Raw genomic sequence first — 14,092 nt, 5'->3', positions numbered from 1 at the left:
TCCCTTGAGATGAACCCAGATTATACCCTAGCCCAGTTCTGAAAAGGTGCTGCTGCAGAGTGGCCCATTATTTTTCATTATTCATCCTCCTTTCATTAACTTGTAACCCATAATTAGAGCTGTCAGTGGGCCACTTGGCCAGCACCAAGCTGTCTCCAGGCTGTCAGGGCCCCTTCAAAGCCGGCATCAGACCACTACCGCCGAAATCAGGGGAACGCTGAGAACACCAGGGCTGCACAAGCCTCTTTTCTTTAAACTTAATTCAACTAACTTGTCAGCAGCTGGAAGGACAGGACGCTTGACCCAGTGATGGCCCTGGGACAGACGAGCCTCCTGCTCCTGGCCAACGACACAGCGTATCGCCTCCAAAGCAGGGCTGGGGAAGCAGCTGAAACCGCTGGTGAAATTCCCATCAGAGCAGCTGGGCATCGGCTACCCTACAACTACTCTCGCTACAGGCAGCAAACGTCCTCCAACAGAAAATGAAGCTTACTAAGTCACCCAGCAGGTCATCCCATCCACTCAGGGTGCAGTATGAAGGGAATTCATCCTGGTAGACTCCTCCAGACTCTGTCCATGTCAAAACCAGCCATTCTATAGGGTCGTCAAATGGTTGGAGTCGTACGTTGGGAACACGTGCCTTTTCCCCGACGTGCACAGCCATATCCTCTGTGAGACGTGGTCCTGATCAGGAGGCAGCTGCATAGCTGGTTGGCCTCGTTCCCAAGAACTCACAGGTCTATGAAGGGCTCATCATGGCCACCTTGGACTTGCAAGCATCTGTCCTGTGAGCCTGGCAACCTCTGACAGGGCTCTGCTAATAGGGAAATCGGAAGATGCCACTGATGCCGTATCACAGAAGGCAACTGCCCTCCCCAGAATGTACCCCCGGGCCCTCCCCCTGGCGCATCTTTCCCATCCTTGTTCACCTGGCAGCCTCCTGCTCGTTCCTGGACAAACAGAAGCTCAGTCGTTTCCTGTAGCTGCCCAAGGCAGAGTTCACTGCCGTCTTCTCGCTGCTCCTGCGACCACTCGCCACACTCCGATGGCCATTTGTTGGCCTTTGTCTTCCCACCATTCGGAAGACAAGGACCCCTGTAAGCCCCCTGCAGGAGACTGAGCTCTCTGGGCTTCAATTCCTGGATGCAGCAGCAGCGCACAGCAGGTGCTCAAGCAAGTATCTGAGTGAACAAATGGATAAATGTCACTGCCTTGGGCATCAGGTGGAAAATAACCATAGACGCTAAGGCCCCTGTTTGGTCCCAGGCAGCTGAAGACTGCCTCAAGTGCTGCAGGCTGAGCCCGGGGGAGAAAACCTGCAGCTCAGTTGGTTCTTTGCTGTAAGAGCTAGATTAACCCCGGGCGAGCCAAGAAATCCTCGTGATGGCAAGACCGGCTCCGAGGAAGCTGTGGTGCACAGCTCAGCCCCCTTCTTGGCTCAGACCTCAGATGTTGACAGCGAGTGCAGGCGCTGGACTGGGGTTACAACAGGGAGAACTGGGTGAAGGTGCACAGGACCCCTCTGTACTGGCTTTACAACTTCCTGTGAGTCTTAGTTCAAAATAAAAAGTGAAAATGCTATGCTGTGAGGACCAATGGAAACCTTGGAGAGGCAGGTTTCAGTTCCATATGATGAAGGCCTTTCTGACAAAACTGTCTGAAAAGCGGAATGGGGACAGTGTAAAGATAGCCCTCACTCCCTGGAGTCAGGCAGTTGACAGTGGCCACCCCCAGAGGCTGGGCAGTGTTGGTGAGTGGTGAGGGCCCAGCTCTGGGGCCAGACTGCCTGGGTTCAAATCCCAACCCTAATACTCACTAATTGTATGTTCTTGGATAAGCTATTTCACCTCTTTACAATTCTCCATTTCTGCATCCAAAAAATGCAGATAAGATCACATCAGGTTTTATTGGCAATTGTTGAGTTACTATTTCTTTTTAAGTGAGTACAACCTGCACAGAATGGTCAGCATCCCAAGGGGTGCCAACCTGCAGGCGATGGCTGGCTGCTGGCTCCATTCTTGGCATCTCTCTCTCCCCGTCGGGCTGGCACTCTGGTCTTCACACCACCGGAGAGCCAGGTGGAGGATTCTGATTCCCAAGGCTGGCCCTCAGGGCTCTAACCTGCCCTAACGTGGTCACACCTAACATGGGAGCCTGTGAATCACCTACCCACCCGACCGCCCACAACCCCCCATTTACAACCCTTTCGACTCCCACCTGACTTGGAGAACTGGAGAAGTGCACACATATTTGAAAGAAAGTCAAGGCTGTTGCCCTTAGCAAAGGCATGAGGCTTGATGACTGGATGTTATTAAGCATTCATTCAGGTCCAATGATAAATAAATTTCTAGAAGAGGAAATGTGCAAGATGGACTGACGGGCCAGCTCCAGCTTAGCCTTGCTCCACAGCACAGCCTGACAACGCTGAGATCTGCATCGTTACCCAATGTGCAAAAGAACTGAAGACAAAAGTATTTTTTTTCTCAGCCTCTCCACAAAGCCAGTTTGTAAGGACCAGTTATTAAAGTGAAGTATCCATTTAAGGTCTGGCACAAATATAAAAAGATAAGCAGCTTAGATGAGTATAGAGGCTGGAGTGCTTTTTGCCCCCTAACAAAAACCACTCCACTGTTCTCCAAGCTTGGAGCGAAAAATACATTACACTTTCTGCAACGTGGCAGGAAAATTTAAGTCTGAGGTGCATTTTTCACAGCCGGTTACACATGGCATGAGTCCAGATGACACAAATGGGTTGGGGCTCAAGTGGTTCTTGCAGAGGAGCCTGACGCTGGCTTTGTCTGCAGGAACACATCCCCCCCCCGCAACTGTTCAGGCGGGAAAGATCAGTTGGCAGGCTAAGGGACCACCACAAAAAGCTGACAATATTTAAAACACCCAGTAGGATCTGCAGCCGTGCTTGAAATGAAATGGTTTTTATTTTTCAGAAACAACCAAGATGACCTCCAGGTTTCCAATAGGACTGTAACAATCTACCCTGCAGCTTAACTTCATGAAGGAGAATGAAATCAAATCTGTCATCTTACCGTCAGGCTCTAGCCTGCATAAGCTGGCCTCAGGGAGGGGGTGGGGCACCGGTGCGGAGCAGACGATGTGGAGAATGTGACACAGACACAGAGAAGGGGGTCGCAGTAATGGAGACTCGGCGAATCAGGGCTGACAGATTGCCCACAGCAGCCCAAGTCCCCACAGCTCTGAGCCGTCATTTTAAAAGGATTCAGGCCACTGCATTGTTCTCCGGGAGGGAGAAACCAGCATGTGCCCCGCGGCTCTCTAGGACTAAATCATGCAGCAATTTCATAAATGAGTTTCTGCTAGATGATTTTCCCTGCTACCTTATCTCCAAACGCACCTAAAGTTCACTCTGGTTTCCCCAATGACTAGAATGGCTTTGTGCTCACTTTTAATTGTACCTTGTGCTGTTCTATGAAATAATAATTCAAACAAAATAAGAAAATGACATTGCAGAACCTTAGGAGGGCCTGAGGACTGTCTCGATTCCCCTCTTCATCATACAAAAATCATTTATTGTATCTACAATTAAAAAGCCAGCTGAGGCAGCACAGGTTCTATGACCCCCGTGTTACAGATGAGGACACTGCAGCTCAGATTGAATGAGGGCTGGGCCCAAGCCCACAAGGCAGGCATCCTGTTACAGAGGGCCCAAGGTGGGTATCCCAGACGGCCCCCCCCTTTTTTGGTGAGCAAGATTTGCTCTAATATCTGTTGCCAATCTTCCTCTTTTTTTGCTTGAGGAAGATCAGCCCTGAGCTAACATCAGTGCCAAGCTTCCTCTATTTTGTATGTGGGTTGCCACCACAGCATGGTTTGACAAGTGGTATATGTCTGCATCCGGGATCTGAGCCTGCAAACAAAGGGCCGCCGACATGGAGTGTGCTGGACTTAACCACTATGCCACGGGGCTGGCCCCCTGGAGCTCCTTTTTTATTACAGCCCCATGTTGGGGCTGAAACTCACATATCACTGAATTTATAATCTTGTAAGATCACAAACAATGTATATGTTATCTATTAAAAAAAAAAATTTCCCCAAAAGAGAAAGTTTTTCCAGTTCCATTTTTAAATTAATTTATTCCATTGCCCTCCTTTAGGAAGATTCACATTAGAAAGACAGGTGAATTATCTGCCACCTAATCCACATCATTAAAGGGAAATAGCTGTTTGCAGAGTATTGAAAATATTAAGACCAGGAACTCCTCACGTGTCTTTCACGCCACCCCTGCCTGCTGCAACCATGGATGACACCTCATTCAGAGCAGACTCCCCAGGAAGAATCCTCTCTGACTGTGCACTCTTCTAACTCAAGAGAGGATGAAGCAGGGAGTTGGGCCTCTGAAAAATGCCTTGTCTGGTATTAAGGACCTTTTCCTCATCTGTTTTAGAGAAATGCTGCAACCTTGCCATGTGCCACTGGGTAAAGAAGTATCTTCAAATGACCTCACAGCAAGAGGTTTACTCTGGTCTCAAGACGTCAGTCCTGCTCCGCCCACCCAGCCATTCACGCCTCAGTGACAGAAAGAACTCAAACAACATCAAGTCCTGAAGCAGAGCCTGGGGTTTAATACCACTAGTTCTCCACCTGTGAACTTGAAGACTACAAAATGATGAGACAGGCAAGGAAATCCTTAACACACACAGCACTTCCAGAGGTCTGGCAGGGAAGTGATTTCGTGTAATCCACTCTGGAGCAAAGGGAGGCTGCTGTAATACCACAGACCCAATGGGTAAAAGGATGGTCACAGGACGTGTCAATGTCCAAGTGAGATAATACAGAGCATTTGAAACACAGAGATGTACACTATAAATTTAGGTTATTACACATATAAAATTTAAAATGGTATTCTTAATTCTTTGTCCAGTCACAGTGGGCCTAGGATGGCATTCACGCATTGAATCTCAGGCTCGACAGCCAGTCATCGAGGTGAAGCCCAGACCCTTCGCTGTGGAAGGGCTCTACCCACATGAGCAGACTTCTCACCTTCCCCCTGGTGAGTCCAGGAGTCAACAGAGCAAAAACTAACAGAGAAAAAAGAGAGAATCAGTCCCTGAACCCAGCAGCACCAGCTGTACAACGGAAGTCAGCCCTGGTACCACTTTCAAGAAACAATGAAAATAGAGTTGAAATGTTCTAATTTCAAAATGTTGCCGTTCTCTTTTCCTAAGGCACTGTTAAGGGGCCCCACGGAAAAGCTGGTAACACTGGAGAATGTGCTTGGAAATGATGTATGGACTGTGGGACTGGTAAATATGGGCAGGCATCACTCCAAAGCAGCCAGCTGCTCAATGGCACAGCGGACTTTCTTTGCAGTTTCTTCAAATTCTTTCTGCTTATTGTTGGTTTCCTTTGCCTGGAAATAAAGAATAGACACATGAAATTGAAGCTCTGGCCATGCTGGAGCAGAAATACCCAGCTATATGGGGTAAATATCCTGATTCAACTCAACTGCCTCTCATTTAAGCTACCTCCTAATAATTATAATAATAGAAAACATTTATGGAACGCTTTGCATGTACCAAGCACCATTCTACCTGCTTCATACACATTAACTCATTTATTGCTCAGGGTCCCCGTGGGGTAGGTGCTATCATTATCCCCATTATACATATGAGGAAACTGAGGTCCAGAGTAGTACCCTGCTCAGGGTTAGCCAGCTAGTCTATGGCAGAGACTTGCTCTTCACCGCCACCCTACATTGCTTCTGAAGCTCCTAAAGAAAAAGTCCAGAGCCCTCCTCCTCTTGTCCCCTTAAAGAGAGCCTATCAAGCATCAGTTTTTTCCCAAAACAGAAAAAATTCTTTCACTTCAAACCTTTTCATTCTGCTAAGCACTCTCTCCAAGAGGGACAAATGACAATCACGTTAGCAAATCCAGGGGCCTCCTTCCCTACTCTAATTTTTATTCTCCTTGATTTCTCTGCCACATGAAAAAACAAACATAAGACGTTTATTGGGTTAAATTTGTTTTCTAATAAGAAAAATGATAGAGGTTAACTTTTAAAAATTACTTTTCAATATGTACTTCTTTGTGTATCTTAAATTTTGCCTCATGTGTAAGGCTTATTTTTAAAATATTAAGAGAAAAATTAATTTTAAAAATAATAAATTGACAAGAAAAAGAGCAACAGCACCTAACAAATAATGGTGCATCTTGTAAAGGACAACTCCACAGCCCGAGTCTCGTCTTTATTGATATGAAAAGATGACCACGGCCTTTGAAAATATACTTTTTATTTACTTTTTTCTTCTCTTTCAAAAAGCCTAAAATTAATTAAGCCCGTATGTACACAGACCATAATTTAACCACCACAACATGGAGGTCAACATCTCCATTTTATACATTTTCTAATAAAGGGAGTTGAATCAAAAACAAGACACTCACTATTGAAAAATGTAAAAAAACTCACTGAGCAGAACTTCTGCCGTCCAGGGCCTATGACTCAGCTCTCCTTCTGGGGCTTCATTTTATCCTCATCACAGGTGTTCACAAATTCAAGTTTTACACAGAAGATTCTCTGCTTGTTCCCATATTGAGTTTATTCCCCGAACTGATTTATTTTCAATTGGCTCGAATTTATTTCATTCTTTTCAAGAGATGGAGGCAGTGATGCAGCAGCAAGAACCGAGTCACCAAGCACACGGTGCACTCGTGCCCTGGTCAGACCCCACACCCTCGCTCTCTGCCACTACAGCACCCCTTCCCAGCACCAGCACCCAGGGGGCGGCTTGACCGGTGATCCTGTCAAACTGACCAGCAGCAGCAGCTCACACTGAAATCTGGAGTCTCAGAAATTCACAGCATCACGACAAACACCGCCATTCATTCCTTGTCTTCACTATTTGGATACCACAACACAGAAGTACTTTATCTGGTGTTTTAAAGAACGTCTGATAAACGATTGTCTTACACTATGTAGTACAATCACATAGCAGACTTAATAAATGGAATAAATGGTTTAAAATATCAGCTCCCAACCACATTTACCCCTGCAAAACAGACAAGGTTCGCATCCCAGCCCCCTCCAGGAGTGAGGTACGCTGAGTGCTCACCCGATGCTCCAGCATGAAGCAGACAGGCCTCTGGTTATGCCCCTTCCTGCACTCTGTGCTGACCCCAGACCTTCCCATCCATTCACATGGGAAAGCACATGGGGACACAAGGGGACCTGAGTTTTTATATTAGTGATAAATTATTTGCAACAAACCTTACAAATTGGTTGGCACTCTAGAGCAGCCATGTCCAACAGAACTTTCTGCAATGACAAAAATGTTCTGTTATCTGCACCGTCCAATACAGCAGCCACTGGCCACGAGTAGCCATCGAGCAGGTAAAATGCTGCTAGTACAACTGAAAAACTGAATTCTACATTTTATTTAACTTTAATAGCCACATGTGGCTAATGGCTGCAGTAGTGGACAGCCGGCTCTAGACCATCACAACAGTACAGCTGAGTGCCATGGCTTACGAAAAACCTTTCTATTGCTTAAGTGTTATAAACCAATTAAGTATGAATAGCTTCAACTTTCTATTCTTCTTTAAAATACATAAATTTTAAAATGACCTGGAAGAAAACACACAAAACAGTTAACTGTGATTACCCCTAGCATAGGGGTGGAGCTTATATTGTCTGTTTTGTTATTAAAGTAATAAAAACAAATGCCTAATTTTAAAATATTCTGTATCCTGACTTGGGGAGAACAAAAAACAGTTGCCAAATGAAAGCAAAACATTTTCTTCCAGTCTCCCCACTTTTCTCACCGGGGTGTTTACCCCTGGCTCTGGTCTGGTTCTGGCCCCACTGCTGTGCACCCAGCTGACGGAGACCGACCCCTCCAGGTGGGTTTCCTGCTCCAAGTCGTCCTCCTAAGTCACCTCTCCCAACACCAGACCACAGGGCCCACAAGCGCTCGATCAGTTTTGGACCTGGACTGTCACAACTCTCACGTCTTCCCATTTGCTGCCACCCCCTAAACCCCCTGTCTGTCTCAGCACCCATCCTCCGGCTTCAGCCTCCGAGCTACACCCTCATCTTCCCCCTGGGTGCTCAGGCACAGCTTTCTCACAACTCTTCCTAAGTATTCAGGCTGGTCTTTCACCTGGAACGAGGTCGGCAAACTGCAGCCTGCAGGACACAGCCAGCCAGCCCATGGCCTGTTTTTCATACAGCCACTGGGCTAAGAACGGTTTTTACATTTTTAAACAGTGGTGGAAAAAAAAAAAAACACACAAAAGCAACAAAGAATAACATCTGACAGAAATATGTGGCCCATTAAGGCTAAAATACTGTCTGTGGCACTTTACAGCAAGTGTGCTGACCCGTGACCTAGAAGGCTCTCTTCCTAACTCTGACACTGAGGTTCCCAAGACCTCCATCGAGTAAACTTGCTGTATTGACCACCAATTTCTTCCCCTTCCTGACAAAAAACAACTTTGTCCTTAGCATTTAAAAGCTACCATATTGGACAGAATTATTTAATATTGATCTCTAAAAAGGAACACAATTTTCAACCCAAAAAGGCCTCAGAAACCATGGGGGTCTAGCCTCCATTCTGCAGCAAGAAAAGTGTGACCAGGACTGGCCTAAACTCACCAAGTCTGTGGGTGGCAGAGACAGAATCAGGACGCTCAACTCCCTGCCCAGTGCTTTGCTTACGAGGATATCAAACGCCTGAGTATTTATTCTCTGTAGGGCTGCCAGATTCAGCAAATAAAGATAGAGGATGCTCAGTTAAATTTGAACTTCACATAAACTAACAATTTTTCAGTAAACACCCATACAACATGTGAGATATACTAAAAAATTATTCCTTGTGTACCTGAAATTCAGATTTAACTGGAAGTCCTGGTTTGCTCTGGCAACGCTAATTCTCTACAGCCCAGGCTGCCTGGGGGCCATCTCTTTGTGGACTCACGGCCTCACTCTTCTACTCTCCCAGTAAGCCAGTATGCCTGCCCAAGAGTCCAAGTTCACCTGCAGAAATCCCATCACAGTCTAGTTGGACCGGAGCCTCCTTTTCCCAATACATGCAACACCTCTTCCACAACACGTGTCCCCAAACCCTCTCTTCCAGTCACTGCCAACACACGAACACACACCATATAAATGCCCTCCCATCTCGGCTGTCACTGAGGGCAGGAACGCCAGCCTAATCACCCTGTGTCCCACCACTAGAATGACCTCACACCTTTACCACGGGGATGTGTTTTCCTGAGCACACAACCCCAAGACCACACTCCAGGACAGATGCTTTTCTGTTCTTCTATATCCTCACATACACATCTGAGGGGCTTAAAACATGCTTACTGAGGAAAACAGAGTCCACCTGGTGTTTGTGAAGGGCGGAGGGATTAGCAGTCAAGATGCTGGACAGGATTTGCTTTTGGTTCTTATTCCCAATAATACATACAATTTTGTTCTTGGCTCTTTCTTTGTCCAGTTTCAAAAATTCACTGAGGGTTAATTCTTCAAACTGCTTCTTGACAGAAAGGAAAGCACAGCCAGACGAATGCTTTTTATGTTCCTCTCTAGAAAAACCAACACAGGCGCATGTCAACGGTGAAAGTCAGTAAAGGGAGAGGAGCAGAGCTTGTTAGCAACCGTCCCTCCCATCACCACCACAGGCTCACGGACACGCCGTGCTCTGCTTTAAGAGCAAAGTGTGAAGTCTGGAGTAGACAGAACAGTGCTGTGTCCCAAGCCACACTCCCACACAGCTCGTTTTAGCACCTTCTCTCTCTGTGGACGTCGCCCCCCATCTCCTTGTGGCTGATGGATTTTATCTGGAGTCCTTTGGCAATTAGTAGGAGAGTGTTATACGGGGGAAGTCCAGAGGTATCACACGTCGAATCCCTCTAAAATCTTCCAGGAACTGTTTGAAGTACTCTCACTTCACTAGAATTGTTACATAACCTGCTGGTTCAGAATAAGGGCACCACTGGCCAGGTTCTCCTGCACGCTCCTCTGCCTCATACCATCATTCTCTGCACTGGGAATCATCCTTGCACAGCAGACAGCACTGTAACCAGAACAGTACTGGAATGAACACAGCCACACAAAGTCCAAAAGGACAGCCAAGAGTAACTATCATCTGAAAATGTTGTAGCACTTAGAAACCCACTCCCTAGGGCCGGCCCCGTGGCTTAGCGGTTAAGTGTGCGCACTCTGCTGCTGGCGGCCCGGGTTCGGATCCCGGGTACGCACCGACGCACCGCTTCTCGGGCCATGCTGAGGCTGCGTCCCACATACAGCAACTAGAAGGATGTGCAACTATGACATACAACTATCTACTGGGGCTTTGGGGGAAAAATAAATAAATAAAAATTAAAAAAAAAAAAAAAAAAAAGAAACCCACTCCCAAGAACACAACCGGCATTTTCCCAAGGATCCCCGTCAATATGTCAACATCGGATCATAAAGCAAACACAGGAGGGAAAATAGCAACACTCCGGCCAAGAAGAGAAACAACTCAGCAGATTCTCTAGGGAAAAAATTAAGGTTGTGGAAGCAACTGATTCCGACAGGCGGAAAAAAGGTGAGAACAGAATGTGGCATTACATTACAGAAAGACAGTTACCATATCTATATGACTATATATGACAGAATTAAAAAAAAAATAACTAGGTGCCTTAAAGAACAAAACCCAAAACAACACTGAAGTGTACCACTTTAAAAGGATGGTTTTTGTGGCGTGTGAATTATAGCTCAAAAAAGCTTTAGATTTAAAAACTCTAAAAGAAGAAAAGCTCCTGGACATCCAGAGGTCACAAGAGGACCTGCTCCTGAATTCTGTTGAACCTGCAATGCATCAGGTACCTACAAGAATGAGCCTTTCTTCAACATCCACCCTGAAGGACATTTGGCCAAACCAGGTTTGATTAGATTGAAAGCACCACCAAGGCACCAGCACACAGAGACTCATCCGTGCAACAGCTGGCTAGAGCACAAAGGGAGGTTGGAAAGCCGTGGCTCCTTCACTATTGGTCTTCGAAGTTCAGATAGTTTTCCAGAGCCCAGCTCAAAACAGAAACTTCCCCGGGAGCCGGGGCACCCCGGAAGCCCAGAAAGGCTGGGCTGGGGGACTTACATGGGGTCGTCATCTGGCTCCCAGCCTTCCAGTTCCTTGAAGCAGAAGAAACACTGGGCCAAGTCGGGCTCGTTCTCAGTGGGACAGTGGATGAAGCCGGCCGCGGCCATCTGCAAGAGCGCGCATTAGGCCCTGGCGGGGCGTGTCCCGAGCCTCCAGGTTCTGGCCGGCCACGGAGGGGCCGGAGCCCCGCGGAAGGGGTCGCCCTGGGCCCGGCCGGCCACAGAGGGGCCGGAGCTCCGCGGGAAGGGTCACCGTGGGTCCCCGGAGCCCCGCAGCAGGGGTCGCCCTGGGCCCGGCAGGCCACACAGGGGCTGGAGCCCCGCGGGAAGGGTCACCGTGGGTCCCGGGAGCCCAGGGAAGGGCCGGGACTCCGCGGGAAGGGTCACTCTGGGTCCACGGAGCCCCTCGGGAGGGGTCGTCCCGGAGTCGGGGCTCTGGGTGGGGTGGGGCTGGGGGCCCCGGGAGGCCGCGTGATCTCACCCGCTCCGGGGTGCAGGCGCAGCCCTCCAAGAAGGGCCAGTTCTTGAACGTAGAGACGCGGTGGTCCTTGAGGTAGAGCTGCCAGGCCGGGGGCAACGACGGGGAGCCCATCCCGCAGCCACAGAGCGGTGCCGCGATTCAAACCCAGCGGTTGGCGGCCGCCGCGCGGCATGTCGGGAACGCCCCGCCCCTGAGCGCGCCGCCCGCAGCCTTCTGGGAATGAGAGGCTGGGCAGCGCGGAACCTGCTGGGAGTTGTAGTCCTGCCGCTGGGTAGTTCTGCTTCTTCTCGCAGTGCGCCGAATCACGATAGCCCGGCCCTCGCCCATTTCCACACTAGCGCTTCCCGGACTGCTTGCAAAGAGTTGTGGAAAGAGCTGAGGATAGGCTGAAGTCCCCATAATGGGTTCAAAGAGTGGCCCCTGTCAAGCACAGATGTATTAAGCCCTTTCAGCTTGCAAACTCTCGTTATTGTTTTTGTTGGCGCCCCACCCACTCCTGGAAACCCCTTAGTGCCAACTTCCTCTGCCCTTGTGCCGGCCAGGTTAGAATGTGTGCTGATGCATATCCATCAAGAGGTGCCGCATGCGCCAGAGGGAAGATGTCATATAGATGACATCTACAGCTAAATAATCTACAGCTAAACCCACACCCTCGCTCGTCTCTTCTTTTATCAAGTCTTTTCGCTGAAGCTTCTTGGAAGTCCAGAAATTGACCCTTGGACCTTTGTTCTTCCCTTTCCACCAGAATTCCTCTGGAAATAGATATCCCTCAAGTCAATAGCTAGAGCTTAACGTTGCCACAATAGGAGCATAGCTTCCAGATATAACAAACTGCTGCTTATACAACCGTGCCCCTCTGGACGGGCCTTTAGGTCTCCGATCGTGTGCCGTTACGAATAATACTGCAATAAATACTTCATATAAATATCCTTGTGTCCTGGTAATTCTGCTTCCATGGGCCAGACTTCTAAAAGTGGATTTCTAGGTCAAACGTGCATTTAAAATGTTAGTACCTAGTGCCAGATTACTTTCCAAAAAGCCACAGCAGAGCTCATTCCCGACGGCCGTGCCTGTTTCCTTGCCCCCACCAGATATTTAAATTTTTGCCAAGTGTACTTTGACACACTTATCTACTGAGTTGTTCCTTTCTTTTCTTATCAATTTTTAGGAGTTCTTTATATATATATATCCTTTATCTGTTTTGTGTGTTGCAACTTGCAATTTTACAGATGAGAATACGCAGGTCTGTGCAGCATTAAGTGATGTCCATAGAGGTTACATGGGCATCGGAGCAGACCTAAAACCCGGCTTGTCGGGGCCAGCCCCCTGGCTTAGTGGTTAAGTGTGTGCGCTCTGCTGCTGGCTGCCCAGGTTCAGATCCCGGGCGTGCACAGAGGCACTGCTTGTCAGGCCATGCTGTGGCGGCGTCCCGTATAAAGTGGAGGAAGATGGGCATGGATGTTAGCCCAGGGCCAGTCTTCCTCAGCAAAAAGAGGAGGATTGGCATGGATGTTAGCTGAGGGCTGAGCTTCCTCACAAAAAAAATAAATAAAACCTGGCTTGTCTACCTCCCACCCCAGGCCTCCAACACTCCAGCTAGCTCATGTGAGGACAAAATTCTGTATTTACTGAGGCCTAACTACATATTCGTTCATTCATTGAGTGAGTTCTAATTGTTGACCCACTATGCCGCAGATACTGTTCCAAGTTCAGACGGCCTGGCGGAAAATAAGTCAGGTGAGGTCCACCATGTGACACCACAGGCACCACAATAGCATGTCATGTGCAGACATCACTTCACAGCTTACATAGAAAACAGAGTCCTAAGTCTGTGCACATGGACCATGGATATTGGCAATAATCTGGTGGACGTATTGCTTCCACTTCTTCCACTAGGGCAAGTTACCTGGCCTCTCTGAGCCCCAATTTCCTCAGACGTAAACTGGAACTTGAATCACTCAGAACTATGGAACAACCCCTTTTCTCCACCTTTTCCATCAGCAGGAATATTGCTGTACCAAAGACAGCACATTAAGTCCCCTGGGAGGGGGACAGCCTTAAAAAAGGCCTGGCTGTGACTATTGGATGAGAACTCACACGGAACCGAGACCAACACACTGAAGTGCCTCCTAAATCCTGGGGAGAGGGGCTGCCTTCATTGCCCAACTGGTGAAGTCCACCAGAAACGGAGGAGGGAGTGGGGGTCAACAGAGGTGACGACTGTGGAAACACTGCCCACTGCCATCTCTCCAGTAGACCTGGGTGTCGTCTTAGGGAGGTGGGATTGGAATGTGACTCCAAGTGGACAGCACAGGGTAATTGGCCCAGATAATAGAAAAGGGAAGTCCAGGGGAGCAGGCACCTGCTTGTAGACTCGGCCAGGCTGGGCCCTGAGCAGGGCTATGTGGCTGGAGGATTAGCCTGATGCAGATGTCCCAGCCCTCCAGGGACCCTTCCAACTCTCCAAATCTCATCCTCTAGGGATGTTT

At 48.3% G+C, this 14,092-nt stretch overlaps 1 protein-coding gene across 6 annotated transcripts; it reads right to left on the bottom strand.

The window, feature by feature from the left end:
• Positions 1-4,575: 4,575 nt before the first annotated feature.
• On the bottom strand, positions 4,576-11,772 carry BIRC5 (baculoviral IAP repeat containing 5). 6 transcript variants are annotated; one of them, XM_087441704.1, is made up of 5 exons: positions 11,604-11,772; positions 11,121-11,230; positions 9,341-9,561; positions 8,627-8,727; positions 4,576-5,386 (listed from the first exon to the last, which is right to left on the bottom strand). In XM_087441704.1, the coding sequence occupies exons 1-5, from the start codon at positions 11,712-11,714 to the stop codon at positions 5,297-5,299; spliced, it is 633 nt and encodes a 210-aa protein (XP_087297830.1). In that variant the 5' UTR covers positions 11,715-11,772; the 3' UTR covers positions 4,576-5,296. The 6 variants fall into 6 exon arrangements, 5 of the variants coding, with proteins under 5 accessions (XP_087297830.1, XP_004432883.1, XP_087297831.1 ...); XR_015554784.1 differs by lacking the exon at positions 4,576-5,386 and adding an exon at positions 8,853-9,007 and having other exon boundaries at positions 8,648-8,727; positions 9,444-9,561; XM_004432826.3 differs by lacking the exon at positions 8,627-8,727 and having other exon boundaries at positions 9,444-9,561.
• Positions 11,773-14,092: the final 2,320 nt, after the last annotated feature.

Source organism: Ceratotherium simum, chromosome 16, assembly GCF_057802395.1.
Source record: "Ceratotherium simum simum isolate JZ-2026a chromosome 16, ASM5780239v1, whole genome shotgun sequence".
Taxonomy (NCBI): Eukaryota; Metazoa; Chordata; class Mammalia; order Perissodactyla; family Rhinocerotidae; genus Ceratotherium; species Ceratotherium simum.
Note: the sequence above shows the minus strand (reverse complement) of the source record. Positions and strands in the feature narration are given on the sequence as shown.